This window comes from Sardina pilchardus, chromosome 5 (genome assembly GCF_963854185.1).
Source record: "Sardina pilchardus chromosome 5, fSarPil1.1, whole genome shotgun sequence".
Classification (NCBI taxonomy): Eukaryota; Metazoa; Chordata; class Actinopteri; order Clupeiformes; family Clupeidae; genus Sardina; species Sardina pilchardus.
The window spans coordinates 26,960,864-26,983,000 of NC_084998.1; the positions used below are offsets into that span (position 1 = coordinate 26,960,864).

At 42.7% G+C, this 22,137-nt stretch overlaps 2 protein-coding genes across 2 annotated transcripts; both read left to right on the plus strand.

Annotated features, from left to right (window-relative positions):
- The first annotated feature begins 4,279 nt into the window (after window positions 1-4,279).
- On the plus strand, window positions 4,280-9,222 carry prdx4 (peroxiredoxin 4). Its single transcript, XM_062537145.1, has 7 exons — window positions 4,280-4,545; window positions 5,941-6,058; window positions 6,187-6,303; window positions 7,659-7,781; window positions 8,003-8,133; window positions 8,429-8,463; window positions 9,015-9,222. Exons 1-7 carry the CDS (start codon window positions 4,338-4,340, stop codon window positions 9,063-9,065), a joined length of 783 nt encoding a protein of 260 aa, XP_062393129.1. The 5' UTR covers window positions 4,280-4,337; the 3' UTR covers window positions 9,066-9,222.
- Window positions 9,223-18,416: 9,194 nt separating this feature from the next.
- On the plus strand, window positions 18,417-21,756 carry sat1a.2 (spermidine/spermine N1-acetyltransferase 1a, duplicate 2). The gene is made up of 6 exons (XM_062537146.1): window positions 18,417-18,667; window positions 19,106-19,157; window positions 20,177-20,260; window positions 20,640-20,741; window positions 20,848-20,888; window positions 21,122-21,756. Exons 1-6 carry the CDS (start codon window positions 18,602-18,604, stop codon window positions 21,287-21,289), a joined length of 513 nt encoding a protein of 170 aa, XP_062393130.1. The 5' UTR covers window positions 18,417-18,601; the 3' UTR covers window positions 21,290-21,756.
- Window positions 21,757-22,137: the final 381 nt, after the last annotated feature.

A 22,137-nucleotide genomic window follows, 5' to 3' on the forward strand; every position in this document is an offset into this window, starting at 1 on the left:
TCCATGACCACACTCTCAGAAATGGAAGTACCAGTGTGTACCTAAAACGGTACAAATGCTTGTCGCTGGGGCAGTACCCTTTTGAAGTACAATAATGTACCCCTAATGCAGGTACCGTTTGGTACCCTAGCCATTTGTACCCATCAAGGTACACTTGTGTACCTGCAATGACCGAAATGTACCTGTGTATATCAGTACAGCATAGCAGCCTTAAAAGGTACTAATCTGTACTTTAAGGGTACAACCCCAGTGAAAATTTAAGGTGGTATAATTGAAATGTATTCACACAACCAATAAGTAAATTAAAATGTTTATTCTGAGAGAAAAATCACTTTGTGATATTACACACAATACTCCACATGAATACAGGTACATAAAAGTTAACACATTCATATCAAAACATCAAAGTATCTTACATTAATCAATATGCATATTAACGTAAAACATGTTGTAACTCTTTATGTAAGTGTAAATATAAAACAGTTTGATCTCCAATATTTTGCTTCCACATTGTGTTTATATGCAGAGGGAAAAAAATGATTAACTTGCACCATAGGGGATCAACATTAATAACCTTGATCTATATTATACCAATATTTGAGTTAACCACTTCACACAAAAAAACCTTGCATGCTTTTAAGTTCATGTTAATACTAACATATGAGATGAAAATGTAGTATCTGCTTACCGTCAGAGAAAAGCTCCCAGCACTATCGCATCTTGTGCTTGTCACTTAAGGTTTTTACAAAACTAACATTGTCCTTGCAGTAACTTTGCAGTTGCTATAATCTTAGAATTCTCATGTTTGGATTCACAGTGCATACACTAATTGAGTAAAAGATACGCGTCTTGAAGTGTGATCCAATGAGTCACAATGACATCATTGAGTAGTATCTCAGAAAACAATGTGAAAGCCTAAGCAAATATTAGCAAGCCTATAAACATATACAATATAAACACACTCCAATCCTTCCATTTGGGTAGAATGAGGCGTGCCATTAAAAAGCCAAGAGTCTCAACAGGCACTAAAGTTCAATATGTCAACAGGACGTTGACATATTTTCAAGCAGTGGTATCACCAATGACAGCAGGGGTTGTACGTCTGTTGGAAGCAAAATGTAAACACAAACCTCAGAATTAGATATTTTCAACCACACAAATAAATAGCCTCAGACAGATTGTGTAAAATACACATGTATGCAACTACAGTATGTCAATCCACTCACCTGGCATAGATCATTGCTAAGTCATTGCAAGTTCCGTGGACTGTCTGACTCTCCCAAAACTTTTCCATACATCCTTTTCACCTTATATTCATAAAGCTGCCCGCTCCGCTATGCGTTTGAGAGAGAAATGGCATATGCAATACATTAATATAAATTTAAAAAAAAAATGACACAATGAAACAGCACAAGATGACCCTAAGCAATAATTTCTCCTGGACAAACTAAACAATCTAAAAAGTGTCTGTATTATTTTCATTTCTATGTGTATTTAACATCAATAAGAAAAATACTATCAATACACTAAGAAAAACGACCAAGTTGTGTTACTTACGTAGCCATTCCTTCAGTAAAAGCAGAGCCATAGTTTTCTCTATCACTCTGAGTAGAGGTAGGCCTACTTCCACACGCCAACAATCTGCCTTGGTGGTTATCTGTGTGAGAGGGATTAACGTTAGCAGCTAGCAGAACGTTTCATAAGGTTGGTTCATAAGGTTAGGTTACTAGCGAGTGCTAATGTTAGCCTTTAAGCCAATTTGACTCAACAGTATTCACTAACTTCACATTAAAATGGGAAACAGTGATAAAACACACACAAAATACCTTTCCTTAACATCTATCATGATAGTCATGCATTACCGAAGGCGTTTGAACACCGTTTAAAAATATTCATAGCTAACATAGGCTACGTTGCTAGCGAATGTTAATGTCAGCCTATTATGCCAACAATTTGACTCAGTTAACAGTATTCAATATTTACAAACCCGAATTTCGATAAATTGCAACTATACCTTACCTCATGCATTACTGAAGGCGTTTGAACACCGTTTCAAAATATCTGAATATAGGTAACATGACATGGGCTACGTAGCTAGCGAATGCTAATATGTTAGCCTTTAAGCGAACAATTTGATTCCGTTAACAGTGTTCAACATTTACAAACTGAATTTCGATAAATTGCAACTACATCTTACCTCTGAATAGCGTTGCCTCCTGTTCCATAAAGATTATGCCAGCACCACAGCACGTTTCCCCACACCAAGCTCCTCTGCTGAAAACTGCTCCTCCATTACTTTGAGTGAGACGAAAAAATAACGGTTGCTCCCGAATCTCCTCCCCTATCAACTTCTGAGTGACAGTCCATGGGCTTTTTGTACCCATAGGTACAATATGGTCCCTTGGTGAAAAGGTAGCCTACATTATTCAGGGTGCTTTCACACCAACATCGTTTGGTCCGCACCAAACGGTCCATTCGTACCAAAACCTCTTAGTTTGGTTCGTTTTCGTTGGTGTGAAAGCATTAATCGCACTCGGGTGCGCACCAAAACAAGCGGACCGAGACCTCCAAAAAGAGGAGGTCTCGGTCCGCTTGACTCCGCACCAAAAGTAGACCTCTGGTGCGGTCCCTCTGGTGAGAACGCGAACTGGGGTCCAAACCATAGACTGTAGGTCAAAATAGTGAGTCAAAATTGGCGCCGATTTCTACCGGAAGATAAACATTGAGAAAAAAATCAATCCGACAAATTTTGGTTCGTTTTCTGGTGTGAAAGCGGACCTCACTGGAGTCTATATGCTACATAATAACAATTTCACTGCCTGAAGCGGACCAAATAATCGAATTAGTGGTGTGAAAGCGCCCTTATGTACCCGAAATGGTACCTATTAGTACCAATACAAGGTACAGGGTCAAAATTGTACTTGAAAGAACGAAAATGTACCCCAACAGTACCCCTATTTTTGAGAGTGCATGGCAACCTGACAGAGACAACAAAGCAGACATTCCCAGCCACACTCTCCCTCCGGGCAATTGCATTAGTGTACTGTATTTATTCTTATACATGGCCTTATTCTACTGCCCTTCATTCTATTCTTACTTCTGTATTTTTAGCCTATTCTTTTTATGCTCTTTGTTGAATGCTGTACTTTGAGAGCAAAGATTAACAGGAGTCAAATGTCTTGTTTGTTTATGCAAACCTGGCCAATAAAGCTGATTCTGATTCTGATTGTGCAAGAACCGCAAATACTTACAACCTGCAGTTTTGATACTCAGAAAACGACTGTTTTGACACTTGAAGTGCAATTATATACGGGATTAATTAAATTTAAACTATTTTCTGAAGATTTTATTTATAGTCAGATGTGTAGGTTACACATGTGCTTTATACATGGAATATTGATATTCAGAACCAGATCTGTACCATATGTACAGTATGTGCAGCGTTGTAACAGTACCATTGTAGTGCAGAGGCAGTAACAAGAGTAAGAATGTGGAGGATGAGTAAGAGCAGTAGAATATGGCTAAGTGTACCGTACCTGTAACGCCTCCTGGAGGGGAGTGGGGTAATCAGTCTTGAGAACGCTGATGATGCGCACCTTATGCCAGCACAGTTGGTGAAGATTCTCTCGATGGTGCAGTGGTAGAAGGTCACCAGGATCTGAGGAGACAGATGGATATTCTTTAGTCTCCTCAGAAAGAGAAGACGCTGGTGATCCCACTCGATCAGAGGTGTTGAAGGTCCAAGAGAGGTCCACAGAAATGTGGACACCCAGAAACTTGAAGCTGGTGACGCTCCACCTCAGACTGGTTGATGAAAATGTGTGTGTGTATGTGTGTGTGTGTGTGTGCTAGCTTTAGACATTGATGTAGGAGTGTGCTTGAAAAGTGTAGTGTTAATTTTGTCTTTTCCATTATTCTTTACTTTTAAATGACTTTACCTTGTGCTTATGTTTTCTTTTTCATTATGATCTATTATGATTGACTGTTGCCCTTCTATTTGTTTATGGAAAGCACATTTAATGACCTCTGTGTATGAAATGCGCTATATAAATAAACTTGACTTGACTTGAATTGACTTGTGTGACGGGTTTTGAAAACTTAAACATGCTATTAAGCGAACAATGCTTTAAAGTTTCTGCTGCAGCTATCATGTCAAAATCAAATAGGGCCTATCTGATTTTGTGTGTACGAGTGCCACCTGCTGGCCTGTCTTGAGAAGTAACCATTATGGACGTACGGTGCTCCTCGTTGGACAAATTATGTCATTTAGGCGTTTTCCTTGTTTGAAATACAACTTCCTGGTAGTTCTGCAGACGTGCAACTTACAAGTCCTGGGCATGGAGGTAACACGCTACAACATCCTCTTCCAGACCCGTTCTTTAAGCCTCGTCTGTGGGCTGCTCTTGCTTTTAGATGCCGTTATTTGCTCTCAAGATGCAAACGGAAAACAAGAATGTTATAATTATGCAGGTGGACACGTTTATCCAGGAGAGGCTTTCAGAGTGCCTGTGTCGGACCACTCTTTGCACTTAAGCAAAGCCAAAAGTGAGTGCGTTATCAACGAAACGTTTATACAATTTCCATCTGTAATTAATTTAATTGATTCTAAACAGTCTATATCGTTTAAATCATTAAACACAAAATGTAGAGGTTGCTGAACTCTTGGTCATAAGGTTTGTCATTCCATATGGTAACGTTAGCTGGCGCTAGCTGGTAGCTAATTTAGTTGTCGGTATTAGCCTTATCATTTTTCAGCTGTCGTTGATTAAGTCGTTTTACGTTTTACTTCACAACTTATGTTTTAACGTAAATATATGTTTGTGTAGACTAAAAATATCTCTGTCACTGCTCTTTCAGGGACTCGTTGTAAGTCCTTGAAACGTTGCAGTTAAGTTAACGTTACAGTGGTAACGTTCCAACATATTTCCCTGAAAACCCATCTTCAGAAAAGTTGCATTTTCCGATAATATTACTCAAAGTTGATGAATGTACGGCCCCATTAGATCATACATTTCATGCCTTGCTAAGCATGACCTCTTCAGCTAAGCTAAGTCATTTAGGGATGTCATTAGTGTGGCGTATGATTTTATTTACTGCAGACCTTTTTAACAAAATAGAAGTCGTTGGCACAAATGTCCGGTACACGTCAGTGAAAGGCACTTGGATCCAGTTTTGGAGGCGTGCACGTTTGAGGGTCGCTTATCTCGGCCTTGCTGTCTCTGAGCTGAGTTTTTTTTGTTGTGACTTGGCATTGCAATGCGAGGCCATATTAGCAGGATGCGTTGCCATTAGATATTATAGGTTAATGAGGTAAAAATGCAAAATAAACGAAGTGGAGAGCGAGGGAGAAGAGGCATGAACTTTGACCAGTCAGCTGCCAGACAATACTGTGTTGACGTTCCCTTGAAGGTGTCAGGTAGCGCACTCTACTACATCATTTTCTCTCAGACTTGTAACAGTATATGCCCCTGGTTAATCTTTATTAATCTGATTTATTAATCTGATTTATTTACTGAAGGGGGGGGGGGGGGGGGTACCGATATAGGCATAGCAGGATGATAACCTGCCCCAGCAGTTTTCATTAGATTTATTCATTAGCAGACACTGTTGTCCAAAGTGACATACATAGATAGGTCCATTACAATGGATAAAATTGTCCCCAGAGCAACTACGGGTTAAGTGCCTTTCTCAAGGGCACAATGGTGGAAGCCAGAAATTGAACCCACAACTTTTCAGGCTACTGCACTCTAGCCTAGCGCCTTAACCTCTACACTACCCACATAGTTGTTCAGTCATAGTTGTTAAGTTGTTATTCAACCAGCAAATGAATATGCACCGTTCTTAACATACTCAGAGGGTTTCCACAGATTAATTGGATACTTTAGGGTCTCAGTCAATGTGCAATCAGTGTCTAATGGCTCACTTCTGATTGGTCAACAGTATCGAAGCCCGCCCCTCACTGGGAAGGAAGTGCAGTAATCAATGGAGAGTTTAAAGAGCTGAAACTGTCAGATTATAAGGGAAAGTACCTGGTCTTCTTCTTCTACCCACTCGATTTGTAAGTACATACACACTCATACACATATTATGTGCATGAAACCAGAGCGATTTTATGGATGTGTTAAACTCCTGTTCAATGTGTGTGTGTGTCTGTCTGTGTGTGTGTGTGTGCACGTCTCCTTGCAGCACGTTTGTTTGCCCTACAGAGATCATCGCCTTCAGTGATCGCGTCCAAGAGTTCCGAGCCATCAATGCTGAAGTAGTGGCATGCTCAGTGGACTCTCAGTTCACACACCTGGCCTGGTATGCACACACTCAGGGCGTACTCACACTAGGCAATTCGTACCGTACCCGAGTACACTTGGCCCCTAAAGTCCGGTTCGTTTGACCAGTGTGATCACTTCGTTCCGTACCGGGGTACGGTACGCTAGTACGCTTGGAGGAGGTGGACTCTGGTACGGTACGCACGGAAGCACGACGTCATTAATGATGAAATAAACAATAACGTTCCAATTAACAATCACACGTTGCATAAAGATTCTAGAACACAGCAACTCAATCGTACCCAAGTACGGTTTGATTATATGCAGTGTGAGTGCAGACCAGGGACCAGAGGCAACCGTGCTCCAGTACGGTACGGGTGAAACGTACCTAGTGTGAGTGCGCCCTCACACACAAATAAAGTACACGCACGCACACGCACACACCTGACCTGGTGGACTCTCAATTCATACTCCTGGCCTGGTAAGAACACACACACACACACGCACACACATAAAATATACAGTCACACACCTGGCCTGGTATGCACACACTCACACACAAATAAAATACACACACACACACACACACACACACACACACACACACACACACACACACACACACACACACACGACCTGGTGGACTCTCAGTTCATACACCTGGCCTTGTAAGAACACACACACACACACATACACACCCACACAAAATATACAGTCACATACCTGGCCTGATGAACACACACATACTCACACACTCGCATAACATGTACACACTCACACACCTGTCCTGATAAACACATTACACAGCTGGCCTGGTAAACAGACGCTATACACACATAGTAACTATGAATAAAAGTCCACACACCAATCGCTCCCAAGCAAATATATTATTTCTCTCTGTGACGTTTCGGGGCAAGCCCTTTCTTGACATCTGAGGAAGGGTTTGCCCCTGAAACGTCATGGGTTAAAATAATATTTTTGCTTTGGAGCCGTTGGTGTGCGGACTTTTCTTTATTGTTACTGCTTTTGTTTTGGCCCAGCACCCAGTTCAGACATCTTGGATGTGTGTGTACTTATGGGACATTTTTTCCAAACAAACACACGTACCCACAGGGAAACACCCTCTGTCCACAAATGCGTCTGAAACACACCTGCTCACAGGTGTAACCGTAGACATATCCAGGTAACTTCAGGTGTAATTGCAGATATGTAAATATAACTCTGGCTTATCCAGGTAGCAGCAGGTATAACTGTCTTTCTGTTATGAGGGTGTATGGATTCATATTATATTAAGCAAAATTCCCAAAAAGCAAAAAAAACGTCTGGAGCAGCCGAGTGATGATTGGCTGCTTGCTGTGCGTCTGAGTGTTGATTGGCTGTTTGTGTAATGGACAGGATCAACACACCGAGGAAACAGGGAGGTCTGGGGCCCATGAAGATCCCCCTGCTGTCGGATCTCACGCATCAGATCAGCAAAGACTATGGCGTTTACCTGGAGGACCAGGGACACACACTCAGGTACACACACACTCAGAATTTCTCTTTGGGTACAGAATTTCCCTTTGGGATGATTAACGTATATCTATCTCTATCTCTATCTCTATCTCTATCTCTCTCTGTTGATCAGTATTACTGTAACAAAATATTTTGTGTTCCTTCAGGTATTTCATTTCGCTTTCACACAACCATCTCTGTGTTTTTCCTCTCCCTCTCTCTCGTGTGTGTGTGTGTGTGTGTAGGGGCCTGTTTATCATCGATGACAAGGGCACTCTCAGACAGATCACTATGAATGATCTGCCGGTGGGGCGCTCTGTGGATGAAACCCTCAGACTGGTGCAGGCTTTCCAATATACCGACAAACATGGAGAAGGTAACATGTGTACACACACACACACAGACACACACACACACACACTCTCCTCCAGTAACACAAACACTCAGTAGCTTACTCACACACTATAAGCATAACACGTTAAGTTATTCACACAATCACAGGCACACACACACACAGTCACTCACTCTGTAACACGCACACACTCCATTAATAACACACATTCAGTAGAACACACACACACACACACACACACACACACACACATACAGTAACACTCTCTTTCTCTCACCCACTCTCTCTCTCTCTCTCTCTTCTGTCACTGTGTTCACAGTGTGCCCAGCTGGTTGGAAGCCTGGCAGTGATACGGTAAGTGTGTGTTTGCGAGAAAGAGAGAGAGTGTGTGTAAGATAGTGTTATGTGAGTCTAAAGTGTGTGTGAATATGGCAGCCTGATTAAACATTCACTAGAAACTTTTAGAGATGCTTTAGAGACAATAGACATTTTATAGACAGACATTGTTAAGACATTTTAGAGACAGTGGAGACATTTGTACTAGAAAATCTCAAAACTGAACTTAATTTACTTTGCTAGTAATTAAACTTAATTTACTTATTTAGGTATTTTAGGACAGTGGCTTTCTTCCATGATGTCCTTAATACACTGCTTATTATGGGAACACTTACAGTTTTTCACAATTGCTAAAACATTTTTTAAACCTTCCACCATTTTCTCCATTCTCAAAATACATTCACAAAATGTCTAAGTTCTTGCAAGATAAAAAACTTGTGCTCAAAACCAAACTGCCAGAGTAACAATCCAGTGTATGATTGAATGGGTGTGAAACAGGTCAATTCTGTAGGTGTGCGTGCGTGCGTGTGTCCATGCTGGTGGATCTAAATTATGTGATTTTGTTGTAGATTATTCCTGACCCATCTGGGAAGCTGAAGTACTTTGACAAGCTGAACTGAGGAGCTGCTTCTCCAGGCCTGTTTAATTTCCCTGCGTTTCACCCCGTCAGTCTTGCATCGGCATCATGCAGTCTGTTTGTCAGGTGTGCTTTGTGATCAATTTCAGTCTTCATGTTCTGAAGCTGAACAAAATAAAACAATTGATGTCTTTTGATAATGAATGCCTCCTGTCATTCTCTGAGTATATGAACTATACCAGAGCTACATTTGATAACCAGATGCTCTGTTCCCTCCAACAAAAGTAAACACTTGCCTGGTTACGCTAAAGCTGGTTATGAAACGGGTGAACGCCATTATTTCTCACCTCCTCCAAGACACTTTGCTTCTCTGTCCAGCAGATGGTGCCTCACCATGAAATCCTGAGCCACTCTGACCTAGTGGCTGAACACTCACAGACAGATCAATTCTAAATACAGAAAGAATTCAATTCAATTCTTAATAATAATGTTAGTTGACTAGAACTTGTTGGATTGTATGTGTTTGACACGGCAAGTCTCAAGGTGCAATGTGCAGGGCTCCCACGGGTCATGGAATTTCTGGAATATCATGGAATTTTGATGAAGTCTATTTTAGACATGGAAAGTCAGGGAATTTTTTATCACATTTAGAGCAAAGTCCTGGAATATCAGGGAATTTTGTTGTAGCAGTTTCAAATTTACTTGCTAAAAGACATGAATAAAAATATATTTCCACATAGAATTAGCTTTACTGCTCACCTGAGTGTGTTGTTAGACCAAATTTGTTGATTTATTGTCCATTTATTCATCTTCTGCTAAAAAAACCCCTCTGATTCTTGAATGATACATGGCTGCTCTGAAATCTTGTAAATCGTATGTTGTACCATTTATTATAGGTCATGGAAATTCAGTTTGTTTTGTTAGGGAAAGTCAGGGACAAGTTATGGAATTTTAACATTTGACTGTAGGAACCCTAAATGTGGTATTACAAGAAAGTGAGGTCCAAGCTGATCAGCATGTGTTATGTAATTGTAGCATAGCCTCTTACAAGACTGGGCACAGACATGCTGACTGACTGGAAACACACAAACACACTTTGACACAGACAGACTGCATACACACATGCAGACTGAGCATACACACTCACACAAACTGAACACACTCACACAGACAGACTGAACACACACGTGTGTTCAAACGTCTAGAAGTCTCCATGGAAGACCTTAGATAAGCACTTTCAGTTCTGTTTAAGACGCCTCTGATGATGACGAAGGTAAGAGGCCAAAGCCAAATGACTCCTGATCAAACCATAACCATAAACATATACTTTCATTTGATGTCATATACTTATGCAATCAATCAAATGCTTGATATGACAACTAGGTGAAATCCAGTCAATATCAGGGTCATTAAAATATCTCCTCTTTTCCCATGTGAGCTCTTTTCAAAGCTTTCTAAGGCTGTTTTGCTGTGTAGGGTCTAGTCCCCTCACAGGTTGAGCTATGTATGCCCACTTCTTTTTGATATGCAGTTTATATGAGTTTTTCACTGATATATCCATCCAGCCAGACACCTCCAATCAAACCATAACCATAAAAAATACTTTTACTTGATATCATATACTTATGCAATCAATCAAATGCTTGATATGACAACCAGGTGTCCAGCCAGAGACACACCTGACAGGTAAAGCCGCTCAGACAACTGTTGCAGCTTCTAAAATGGATAGTTCCATACGATTGGCTGAATTGCATTCGATGCTGTTGTAAAATCCAGCCCAAACAAACACCTTGACCGCATTTCATAATGCACTACCACACTAACACAAAGGATAGAGTAGCTGTGTCCCAATGTTGCTTGGCAACCATTCAGATTGAGGAGATATATTTCTTGGCGGAAGAATGATTATCTGATATTCTTACATTTCTCGCCTTTGTTTCACGAAAACTTGCCAGATATACAGTATAAAGAAACCATTTTAGAAAAGCAATAATCCACTTGAGTCTATTGTTTGTAACTGATTTTAGAACAGAGCCTCTCTCTTGCATGTCATGCCTAACAATGCCCCTCAGCTGTTCTAAAATCAGTGTAAACCACGGCCTCTCGAGGCTTACTGCTTAATTCTCTCCCTCTGCCACGCCTGTGAAGATCTCTATAATAACACACTTGCAGTGCTCCCTCAGTGGTGTGTGTTGATCTGAGATGCGCTGACTTGACTGGATTCCAGATGAACACTCACACAAAGGGCCAGTGTGTGTGTGTGTGTGTGTGTGTGTGTGTGTGGGTTGGGGGGGGGCAGGTGTCTTGTGTGTGTATGTAACTGCTTGTTAGCTAGGCCTTTAAGATTGGGCAGAGAGTAACTGCTCGTTATAACAAGCTAGATGCACTGCTTGTACTGGACTGGAATGTGCCCCCTACAGTATACTGTAGGCTATACTTTGTTCTTAAATAGCGTTAATTCCATAAGCCTATACCATTAGTGGAAGTAGGAGTGCACGGTCAAATCAGGCCCTCTGATAGTGACAATGAAAACATGTTGTGGCCCTTTCTATCATCAAAATGGCTCTAGATGAACACTCACATAAAGGGACTGTGTGTGTGTGTGTGTGTGTGTGTGGGGGGGGGGGGTTGTCCTGTGTGTGTGTGTGGGTGCTTGTTATAACTGGCTAAGCCTTTAACATTGGGAAGAGAGTAACTGCTTATTATAACTAACAACGCCTTTTAGATTGGCGGAGATGGGTAGGCCATCCCACCACAGTGCTGCCAGAAAAGGAAGAAGGTCTGGACAGCATCTTGCTCTATGCTGGGACTGACCCATGCAGCGAGGAGTGACGTGTCCTCTTTGGCTGATCACAGACCAGTTCAAGATCGTCTGTAACCATCTTGCCACATGTGCAGAAGGTGGGAATTGAACCCACAAGTTTTCAAGCTACTACCAACAACCCAGAGAGAGAGAGAGAGAAAGAGAGGCCAGTGTGGGTGCGTGAGAGAGCAACTTGGGGCCAAGTGCCTTGCTCAAGGGCACAGCGGTGGAAGGTGGGAATAGAAACCCACAAGTTTTCAAGCTACTACATGCTATACCTACAACCCAGCGCGCGTGAGAGAGAGAGAGAGAGAGAGAGAGAGAGAGAGAGAGAGAGAGAGAGAGAGAGAGAGAGAGAGAGAGAGAGAGAGAGAGAGAGAGAGAGAGAGAGAGAGAGAGAGAGAGAGAGAGAGAGAGAGAGAGGGGGGGGGGGGGGGCAGTGTGGGTGTATGAGTGACACAGAGCCCTGTGTGTGTGTGTGTGTAAAAGAGAGAGAAAGAAGGCTGTGTGTGTGTGTGTGTGTGTGTGTCTGTGTGTAAAAGAGAGAGAACTCTTTGATGAAGTCTTGTGATGTCAGAGCCCCCCCAGGCAGCGTCTATTGTTTTTCCAGCCTACTTTGGATTAACTTCCGCCTGGCACGGAACAGAAATGTCCAACAGCTGGGAAGGGATATGATGTAATTTCCTAAAAGAGGCCCGAGCTCCTTCTTCCCATTTTAGAGCTGTGACACAGTAAGGCTCCCTCAGCGACAACCACAGATGGGTTGAGACATCAGGGGTCACTTCACCTCTTTGAAGAATATCATGGGCAAGTTCCCCCTGTTCTTAAAGTCTGCATGATAGTTCATGATAATTCCAGCATATGAAGATCTACCTATTCATTTATCATCGCTAATAAATCGCTAGGAACTTGTTCGAAACTGAAAGTTGACAGACGTGGGAGGGATCTGCTGAACCGTCTCTGGTTCAACCCCGACCACTGAGCCGGCCTTCTTGATCAGTGTGTCCACTCTGTTTCTGTCTGCTGTGAGATGCCTTCTCCCCAACAGGCCGCAATTAAAAAACAGGGCACTGGCCACCACTGCATGACCTTAGCCTATATAAAGTCGGCTTTACAGAACATCGCCTCCATATGGCTCTTCTAGCTTGCTGTCAAGCTGCACACCAAGGTGCCTATATGGTTGGCGACCACTTAACCCTGTGCCCCTGATGGTGATCGGTGTTGGTTGGGTCCACTTCAGTGTCCCTGAAAGTGATTGGTGTAGGTTGGGTCCACTTCAGTGTCCTTGATGGTGATTGGTGTAGGTTGAGTCCACTTAAGCCTGTGCCCCTGATAGTGATTGGTGTTGGTTGGGTCCTCCTCCTCCCCCTCCTCCTGAAGTCCAGCCATCTCCTTGGTTTTTGTGGTATTGAGATGGAGGTGATTGTCAGCATTCCATTCCACAAAGTTGTTGAGTGTTCCATTGTACTCCTCCTCATTGCCTCCCTGGATGAGGCCAACAACTGCTGTGTCATCCTTGACAGTTCCTTGTGGCCGCCTCGTGGTGCTTATAGTGCTTGAGACACTGTTCTGCAGTCGTACATACTGTGGTCTGAGGGATAGATAATCCAAACACCACATGACTATGTGATGGATCCACCTTCATCTTTCCAATCTTGTCCTCTAACAGTTGCGGGTGAATGATATTAACGTGTTGGCAAGTGGGGGAGGTTGGGGTTGTCTGGGGCAGTCAAATCTGTTAAGGAATCCATAGACAGTAAAAGATATAGAACAGTGCAGATCTAGCCTGGGTGTTCCCATCCTGCCTTGCACGGTGATTTCATTCACGTCTGGAAACTACTGCCCTAATTTTTGCCTGAGATAGGGGACCAATCACAGAACAAGACATCCGTGGTGCCCAATGAACGGATCGAATAAGAGAAAATGAACGTCTGGATCATAGACCACGTCTCATTTGAGAAGTGGTATAGGTGCTAGCCAGGCTAGTTCAGATAATTAACCAGAATCTGTTCGCCATCAGGCAGTGTACCGTCCTCCTCCTCATGCCTGTGATCTTCCGCTTTCCAGCCCATACCTGCTTCACTGTATTGCAGCTGTTCTAGTCTGAACCCATATGCTTCTTTCTCCTTCTTCTTTACTTTCAGTGTCTTTTGAAGTTCTTTGATTTTTTATTCCTGCCTCCCTCCCTGAAAGCCTTTTTCTGCTCGTTGAGCGAGGCCTTATCTGATGGCCTCTGAACTGGTTTTATCTTGTGTTATCTTATCTCCCATAATTGATCTTGAACATCAAGTCACTTGACCCTGGTCCTTCAACAATAAAACTCTACAGCCTGGAAGGGTGCAGCATGTTCAGGGAAGAAATGCTGACCTACATCTCCGGCCATGTCCCAAAGTCTGTGAGCCCATGTTTTTGTAAACATGGTTCTACAGCGTCCATTGGACAGTGAATTCAATTGCCTGCCTAGATGCCATGCTCATGTATTTCTGGCTAAAGAGCTTTCCTGGCATTTATGCAATTCAGTGTCTCTGTTGCAATGTTTTCTTGGAATCAACCCATACTATCGAGGGAAAAAATACATGCACATATATGCAGCTGCACCCAGTTTTGAATAGATGGCTTTACAATATGATTCATGAATATAGTACAAAAAGTATGTGCAAGTATACGTGGAAGCCAACATAGTAGGATATCTTGCATGAAAGTCTATATATTTAATAATATGAAGAAAATATAAGAAAGTGGCCAATATTGAATATTTACTCATATTTTTAAAAAATATTGATAAATAGAAATATATTTATTTAGCATGTGCTTATACTGGAATATGTTCAAGCAGAATATATGTGGGTATGTTATGTCTCTGTGGGAAAGCCCATTGTGAAACCTATCACAGCATATTGAAATGGAGACCAGGCTATATAGGCCATTTTTGCAACTTTAAATGGCATAGATAGATAGATAGATAGATAGATACTGTATTGATTCCCAAGGGGAAATTCAAGGTCCCAGCAGCTTAAGACACCACACACAACATACATTACAATGTAAACAGGAAAATACAAAGCAAATCAACAAATCAACATGACTAAAGGAGCAGTAAAATACTATATATAAAGATGTGCATGAATGTACTGAGGATTGGTACTGTGATCCAGTATGAGGTGTGTGTCAAGTTGGTAGTGCAAATAAGTCCAACAGTGCAACAGTGCAAGATTAAATTCTATTTTCAAGCAATAAATATGTACAGTACAAAAAAATAAGCATAGTAATAACAGTAGTATAAATATATGGACAATTAAAAACATAACATGGTAATATAAGAGTTATAGCAGCAGTGCAAGGATAGTTAGATATGGATGCAGACTTAGTCATTGGTCAAATATATGGACAAAAAGACAGGGTAGACATGTAAGCCATGCCATGTAAGTGTATAAGAGTGTAGGTGCAGATATACTCAGAAGTCCAACTCTCCTTTTCCCTTCAGTGAAGCATTGTACAGTTGTATGGCCCTGGGTACAAATTACTTCCTCAGTCTGTCCGTTGTGCATGTCATGGAGCGTAGTCTTCAGATCAAGCTCTTCTGCTGTATGATAGTGCTGTAGAGTGGATGACAGTCATTGTTCAGAATGCTCTGTAGCTTGTTCAGGGTCCTTTTGTCAGAGTGATGCACTCCAGATCAGCTCCCACAACAGAGCCAGCCTTCCTTACCAGCCTGTCCAGTCGCCCAGCATCCCTCTTCTTAGTGCTTCCTCCCCAGCATGCCACAGCATAGAAGAGGACGCTGGCAACAACAGACTGGTAAAACATCCAGAAGAGCTTGCTGCAGACATTGAAAGACCGCAGCCTCCTCAGGAAGATTGCCTGCTCTGCCCTTTCTTGTATATTGCTTCAGTGTTGACTGACCAGTCCAGTTTATCGTCCAGATGTACGCAGGTACTTGTATGTGTTACCATGGTCTTGGTCACCCTGGGGGGGAGGGGAGGAGGAGACTTGCTGCACTGAAAGTGAGGGGGGGGGGGGGTGAATTGGGCCGTTAAGCTAGCAAGAGCAGCGTCCGGGGGTTATGTGGGACAGGCCGCTTCTATTGAAGCTGGAGCAGGGCAATCAAAACTGGTTCAACTGGTTCGCCCTGTCCAGATCTCCCTCCACAGAGCTGTTGCTTTTCCTCAGGCCAGTGATGGTCTTCATTCCATCCCAGACCTCCTTCATATTGTTCTCCTGCAGCTTCTGTTCCATCTTCTTCCTGTAATCCTCCTTGGCCTCTTTCAGCCTGACTTTGAGTCCCCCCTGCACTTGCCTCAGCTCTGCCTGGTTCCCCTCTTTGAAAGCCATCTTTTTCCTATTTAGAAGGGCCTTGACATTGCTGGTTATCCAAGGCTTGTTGTTTGGAAAGCAGCGCACAGCGCATCTCAAGTTCACTAACTGTTTCCCATCTTCCCCTCCTCTACGCACTAGACTGCCTAGGACACAGGACACAGAGATACATGCCTGTGTTTCATCTAGACTTGATTATTGCACCACCTTATTGTTCACCTGCATGTCTAAATCGTCCTTCTCTAAATCCATGTTTCATTTCAGAAATCAGCAGCCACAAAGTCTAAATTTAGGAAACACATTGCCCCAGTTCTGGCCAATCTTCATTGGTTGCCAGTGAGTTTTAGGATTGATAAAATCCTTCTAATAACCTAAAGCTTTACATGGTTTGGCACCTGACTATTCAAGAGATTTATTAAACCCCTACTGTCCAACTTGGTCCCTTAAATCCTCCAGCCTGGGACTTCCAGTTGTTCCAGAAAGTAAACAGTCAACTACCCAGATAGCAATTTCCTTTGGGCCGGATCCGCATGAAAGCCTTTAGATCCGTATGTAGCGGACCTACGGTATCTGACTGTGGGCCAGATATGGCCCACACACAATAAGCGGACCCGAATTGCAGATCCGTACAACACAGAATAAGCGGACCCGTTTCACACACAATAAACGGAACCATATTGCAGATCCGTACCACACACAAGAAGCGGACCCGTACCACACACAAGAGGCGGACCCGTATTGCAGATCCGTACAACACAGAATAAGAGGACCCGTGCCACACACACACAATAAAAGGACCCGTATTGCAGATCCATACCACACACAAGAAGCAGACCCGTACCACACACAAGAGGCAGACCCGTATTCATGGGTTTCATCAGGTCCCTTTGCACAGGTGTATCAATCACCATGCAGTCTGTATTGATAATCAAGGTGCTTCATTGTATACACCTGTGGAAAGGGACCTGATGAAACCCATGAACTGCAGATCCGTATACCACACACCAGAGCGGTAGATAAAACAGAGTGGCGACACTCCCATAGACCTCCGTAGGGAAAAATGGCAGTGCTTTTTCCAGGCTATTTCCTCGTTATGGGACTTTTGGAACTATTTACAGCCAATCTCTTGGTCAGTAGTTAATGAGTTAATTTATTACACCTTCCAGCATCTAGAAGTACATCCCACCCTCCTGGAATTCAGCCATTCAGCACAGGTTTTTTGGAACTTTTGATCGTGTGGCGGCTACATCAAAGCGTGTCGCAACTCTCTCTGCTCTCTCTATGGCTCTGCCACACACAAGAAGCAGACCCGTACCACACACAATAAGCGGACCCGTATTGCAGATCCGTACCACACACAAGAAGCGGACCTGTACGGGTTCGCTTACTGTGTGTGGTACGGATCTGCAATACAGTTCCGCCTCTTATGTGTGGTACGGGTCCGCTTATAGGGCTCGGGATCATGACGTGAAAACTTTGCGGGCACAGCACAGCTAATACTATATTTCTGCTTCTTGTGTTCTGCATCTGAATGAATGGACATCACGTTCAGTGCGCTACCAACATGGCGGCAATATTCCTGGAATGCAAGTCGTGTGCCCGAGCCCTATTGTGTGTGGTACGGATCTGCAATGCGGTTCCGCCTCTTATGTGTGGTACGGGTCCGCTTCTTGTGTGTGGTACGGATCTGCAATGCAGGTCTCATATCACATATGACTTTAAGCAGACATTCACAACATCCCCAACTGGTCACCACTATAAAAAACTTATTATTATCATCATTATTATTAGCCTATGTTTCTTGTTTGTAAAGCACTTTGCTTGAAAAGTGTTATATAAGTTGGCCTACATGTTATTATCATCATTATATTGTAAGATAGGCCTCCCTCTGGGCCTGTGTCCTTGTGACTGCGGACCATAATAATAAACAGGGGGGAGATAGGCATATTGAACATTAACTTTGGCCCGGGCAAAATAATGTGATAGGCCAACTATACACAGATCAGCATCATTTACATCAAATGTGTGTAGCCTATTCTACTGTCTCTGTGTCAGCTAATCTTAAATAGTAAAACGTGGAAGATTTCTCTCCCCAGCGAAGTTTACTTTCGGACATTTCAGTCAAATCCTCTTTCCGGTAGGTTAGGCCCAGAGCCCTTATTAGACAAGGTCCCAACAACGCCCACACACGACGTAGCTCAAATCTCGTGCACGTCACGTTAGGTGACGTCTTGTTCTTGCTATAAATAAGGAAGTAGGCATCTAACGGGTCAGACGGAATACTCCGCCAGAGCCTTCATGTGATCAGAGTAGATTCTTTATACCAAAGGGTTGCAAAACCTCCCTTTTGGAAGTTTAAAATCTTCAAAAGGCAAACTTATGAAGAAAGAGCTTTTGATTAACTTCTCATTTCGCGGAGTTTTAGTTGGAAAGGGTAAAGGAAAGAAGGCCAAAAGAAGAAAATGGCAAATTTTAGCCTCAGAAAAGCGGAACCAAAAGACGTTGCCAATATATTGCGGTTGATTAAGGTAAGTAAAGACCACCAACATAGGCTACTCAGACATGAATGGCGTTGTGACTATATTCCTTTTTATTATAAGCTAAAGTGGAGACTAGGCTACTGCGATAGATTTTAAACTGATATTAGTTCCGACCAAATTGGTTTTGACGTCATCATCTTATGAACATAGGCTAATTTATAGGCTAGGCCTACATGAGAAGAAAAAAAAATAGCCTAGGCCTATACGTGATTTTTTATTATGCTTTTGGCAGGTGGTAAGATTTTTCTTATATAAAATGTGTTTGGTCAACTGAAGTGTCAAGTGTTGACTAAAGTTGCCTCGGTGTCAATTTTGTTTGTTAAATGTTTAATTTTAGGATTCAATAGCCTAATTGTTTGCTTAATGTCTTCAGTAGGCTATAGGCTAGCCTATCACGTTTTGACGTTGGTTTCGATTTGTTTTTAGGAACTTGCGAAATTCGAGGAGATGGAGGAACAAGTTGTGCTGACCGAGAAAGGTAGGTCTATCGGAAGTTCCCTTCCCCCACACGCTGTTTCTTCTCACCCATCCAGTTCCGACGGGTCTGGTCTGGTGACCCCAGATTTGTTTAGCCGATTGCATATTCACGACGTGTTTACATTACATTCCAAATCGAAACTAACAATAGAAACTCAAATATTGTTGACTCACACTGATCTAGGTAGTCTAAACTCTGGGTTATGACAAGTTGTGTAAAAAAGAACCACTTGATGGTCGTTAAAAGATGTCTATTTCCCCCCCACTGATTACGTCATTCTTCCGACTTCCCTCCGAGAGTTCATGTGTCTTGCAGTCGGAATGTTGGAAACATCTTGAAGACTCAATAAAGTGAATATAAAAGGCGCATATAAAAATATATATTACATAGATCAGACGCGCTAATAATAAATGGTCCACTGTGTAGTAGCCTACCATATGGCTTGAGGCGTTTAAATGCCGCTTTCAAGTGACAAACAGCAATGTGCCAAGTTTACATTGAAATGGCTGGACATCAAAGTCCACATGGATTACAAACTAAGTGAGAACACCCCAGTGAACTCTGGTATCAGACTCTTCCCCCAAGTTTCCCACTTGTTGTTCCCACGTGATGTGGACTTTTCCACTGAGACAAATGGTTTTCCCAGACCAGACTCCATAAGCAGATTTTATAATGTCTGAAAGGACTTTGCCAGAAGCATAGTGTTGTTGCCTCTTGGCTGCCAGCAATGCACGTGACACAGAAGGGAGTAACTCCCCCTCTGGACAAGGAAGTGTCACAGAACCTCTGAGGTCAAGGCGGGGTCAAGGACATTCACAAAGCTTTTTGATATTTCAATAATATTTCCTTCTTTTAGTTAAGTAGTTGTGGAAACGAATAGTTCTTAAATGTAGGTAGTTTTATCAATATTTATCAATAGCCACACTGTGATGGAGATGTGTACCTGTTCTGTGTGGACATTTCTGTGGATGTCTGACATTATGGAATGGGATTTAATGATTTTTTTTTTTCTCCCCCAGACCTTCTGGAGGACGGCTTCGGGGAGCACCCCTTCTACCACTGTCTGGTTGCAGAGGTTCCTGAAGACCAGAGGAGCCATGATGGTAAGAGATGAGTCTGGTCCGCCCCCCCGCACCCCCCCCCCCCCAAAAAAAAAAACCCAAACGAAACAAAAACTAAAACAAATTAACACTGACCAGTGACCACATGTTTCATTTATTTGGCATCCCTCCAAACTGGATGGATTAGTCAACAGGAAACATGAGTGTTGTAGGAACACACATTGAGCCTGGTGATTCACCATTCAGTAGTTAATCATTGGCACTTATACACACACAGGCGACCTGCGAGGCCATGGGTGGAGCAGGGGGCACTTCCTCCTGCTCCCCTGTGTGTGTGTGTGCGTTTTCTTGTTTTCATGTAGCATTTTGGATGTTGAGCGAAGTCTGACTCCTGTGTGTGTGTGTGTGTATGTGTTTGCAGGTCACACTGTGGTGGGGTTCGCCATGTACTACTTCACCTACGACCCCTGGATCGGCAAGCTGCTCTACCTGGAGGACTTCTACGTTATGCCAGAGTACAGAGGTATATATTAGACCCCCCTCCTCCAACACACACACACACACTCTCTCTCATTACACATACTGTTGGGTTTGAATCAGAAGACTGATGTCCCTCTTTGTTTCCCCAGGCTATGGGATCGGGTCGCACATCTTCAATCGTCTGAGTGAGGTAGGTGTCTTCCCCCTACCCGTTTCACAAGTGTTTTTATCCACCAAGTACACAACCCATTCTTTCAAAAGTGTCTGTGCTCTCGCCAAGAAGGCTGCACATTAACCCGTGTTTGTCTTGTGTGTATCTGCTCTGATGATTGCTAACATTTCTAAATGGCATCACCGATACAGAGCAGTATCATGTTTAGTTCATGTTTACTTATTTGTTTGTTTGTTTGTTTGTTGGTGCAGACGGCCGTGAAGACTCGCTGCAGCAGCATGCACTTCATCGTTGCAGAATGGAACAGCAAGTCGATCGAGTTCTACAAGCGGCGGGGTGCGGCTGACCTGTCTCTGGAAGAGGGCTGGAGGCTCTTCGAGATTGACAAGCAGGGCCTCCTCAAGATGGCCACCAAGTAGACATGCAGAAGCAGAGGAATGGCTGTCAAATCAACACAACATTTTACACTCGGTCACATCAAAATGTCAACCAATCACTAGATTTTTAATCATCCTACTGTGAAGAATATAAACAAGGCATATATCAGGCTAATGTTTGTAGTTATTTAACCACATAACTAATTATTTCATATTTATTATCAAAAGGGACTTTCTAGTAGTTGTTGCTATTTTGATACTTAGACTAAACCTCAAATCTTGGTCTTAGTTCCATTCGTTTGTTTCATCCAAGGGACTTAAAGCATGGATAATGATTACACAGTAGGCCATGGTTGTATTTGTCATTTGTTTTCATCTGAAGGACATGAGCAGCTTCTTAGTCCAGAATATGATGCCAAATGTATAGATGTGGTCACTCTGTCAACCTGCTCCTGAGTATCTCTGTCTGATTACATTAATGGAATAAAATATAATCATATTTCAGTCTAGTCCTGTCTGTTGCATTTCATTTAAAGCTCATTGACCATATGACTCTGAACTTCGCCTAAAAAAATGCCGCCAAGGAGATCTAGAGATTTAGATCTCCTTATATGGGCAAGGAAGACCGCTTTGGAGTGGTCTATGTGAGGAGAGGGACATGTTCAAAACCAAAACGTTTTGTTATGATTTCTGATCTCCAGCCCCTGCACATTACCTCCCCTTCCAGACACCATTGACTTACTGTATGTTTCCGAACTCGCTGATGTATGACTTCCAAGGCTGTAACCAGCAGTGAAATTCAAACTAGCCAATGTGTTAGTCTGGTTTCACACAAGCTAGTGAAAATGGAAATTCATACACTTCTCTCAGATCAATTTGGCATTGTCCAG

Coding starts and splice junctions, on each gene's coding strand:
- prdx4 (XM_062537145.1), top strand. CDS start 4,338: ATGGAGGTAACACGCTACAACATCCTCTTCCAGACCCGTTCTTTAAGC. Junction 6,059..6,186: donor TTCTTCTACCCACTCGATTT/GTAAGTACATAC, acceptor GTCTCCTTGCAG/CACGTTTGTTTGCCCTACAG. Junction 8,464..9,014: donor GGAAGCCTGGCAGTGATACG/GTAAGTGTGTGT, acceptor ATTTTGTTGTAG/ATTATTCCTGACCCATCTGG.
- sat1a.2 (XM_062537146.1), top strand. CDS start 18,602: ATGGCAAATTTTAGCCTCAGAAAAGCGGAACCAAAAGACGTTGCCAAT. Junction 18,668..19,105: donor ATATATTGCGGTTGATTAAG/GTAAGTAAAGAC, acceptor ATTTGTTTTTAG/GAACTTGCGAAATTCGAGGA. Junction 20,261..20,639: donor AGACCAGAGGAGCCATGATG/GTAAGAGATGAG, acceptor ATGTGTTTGCAG/GTCACACTGTGGTGGGGTTC.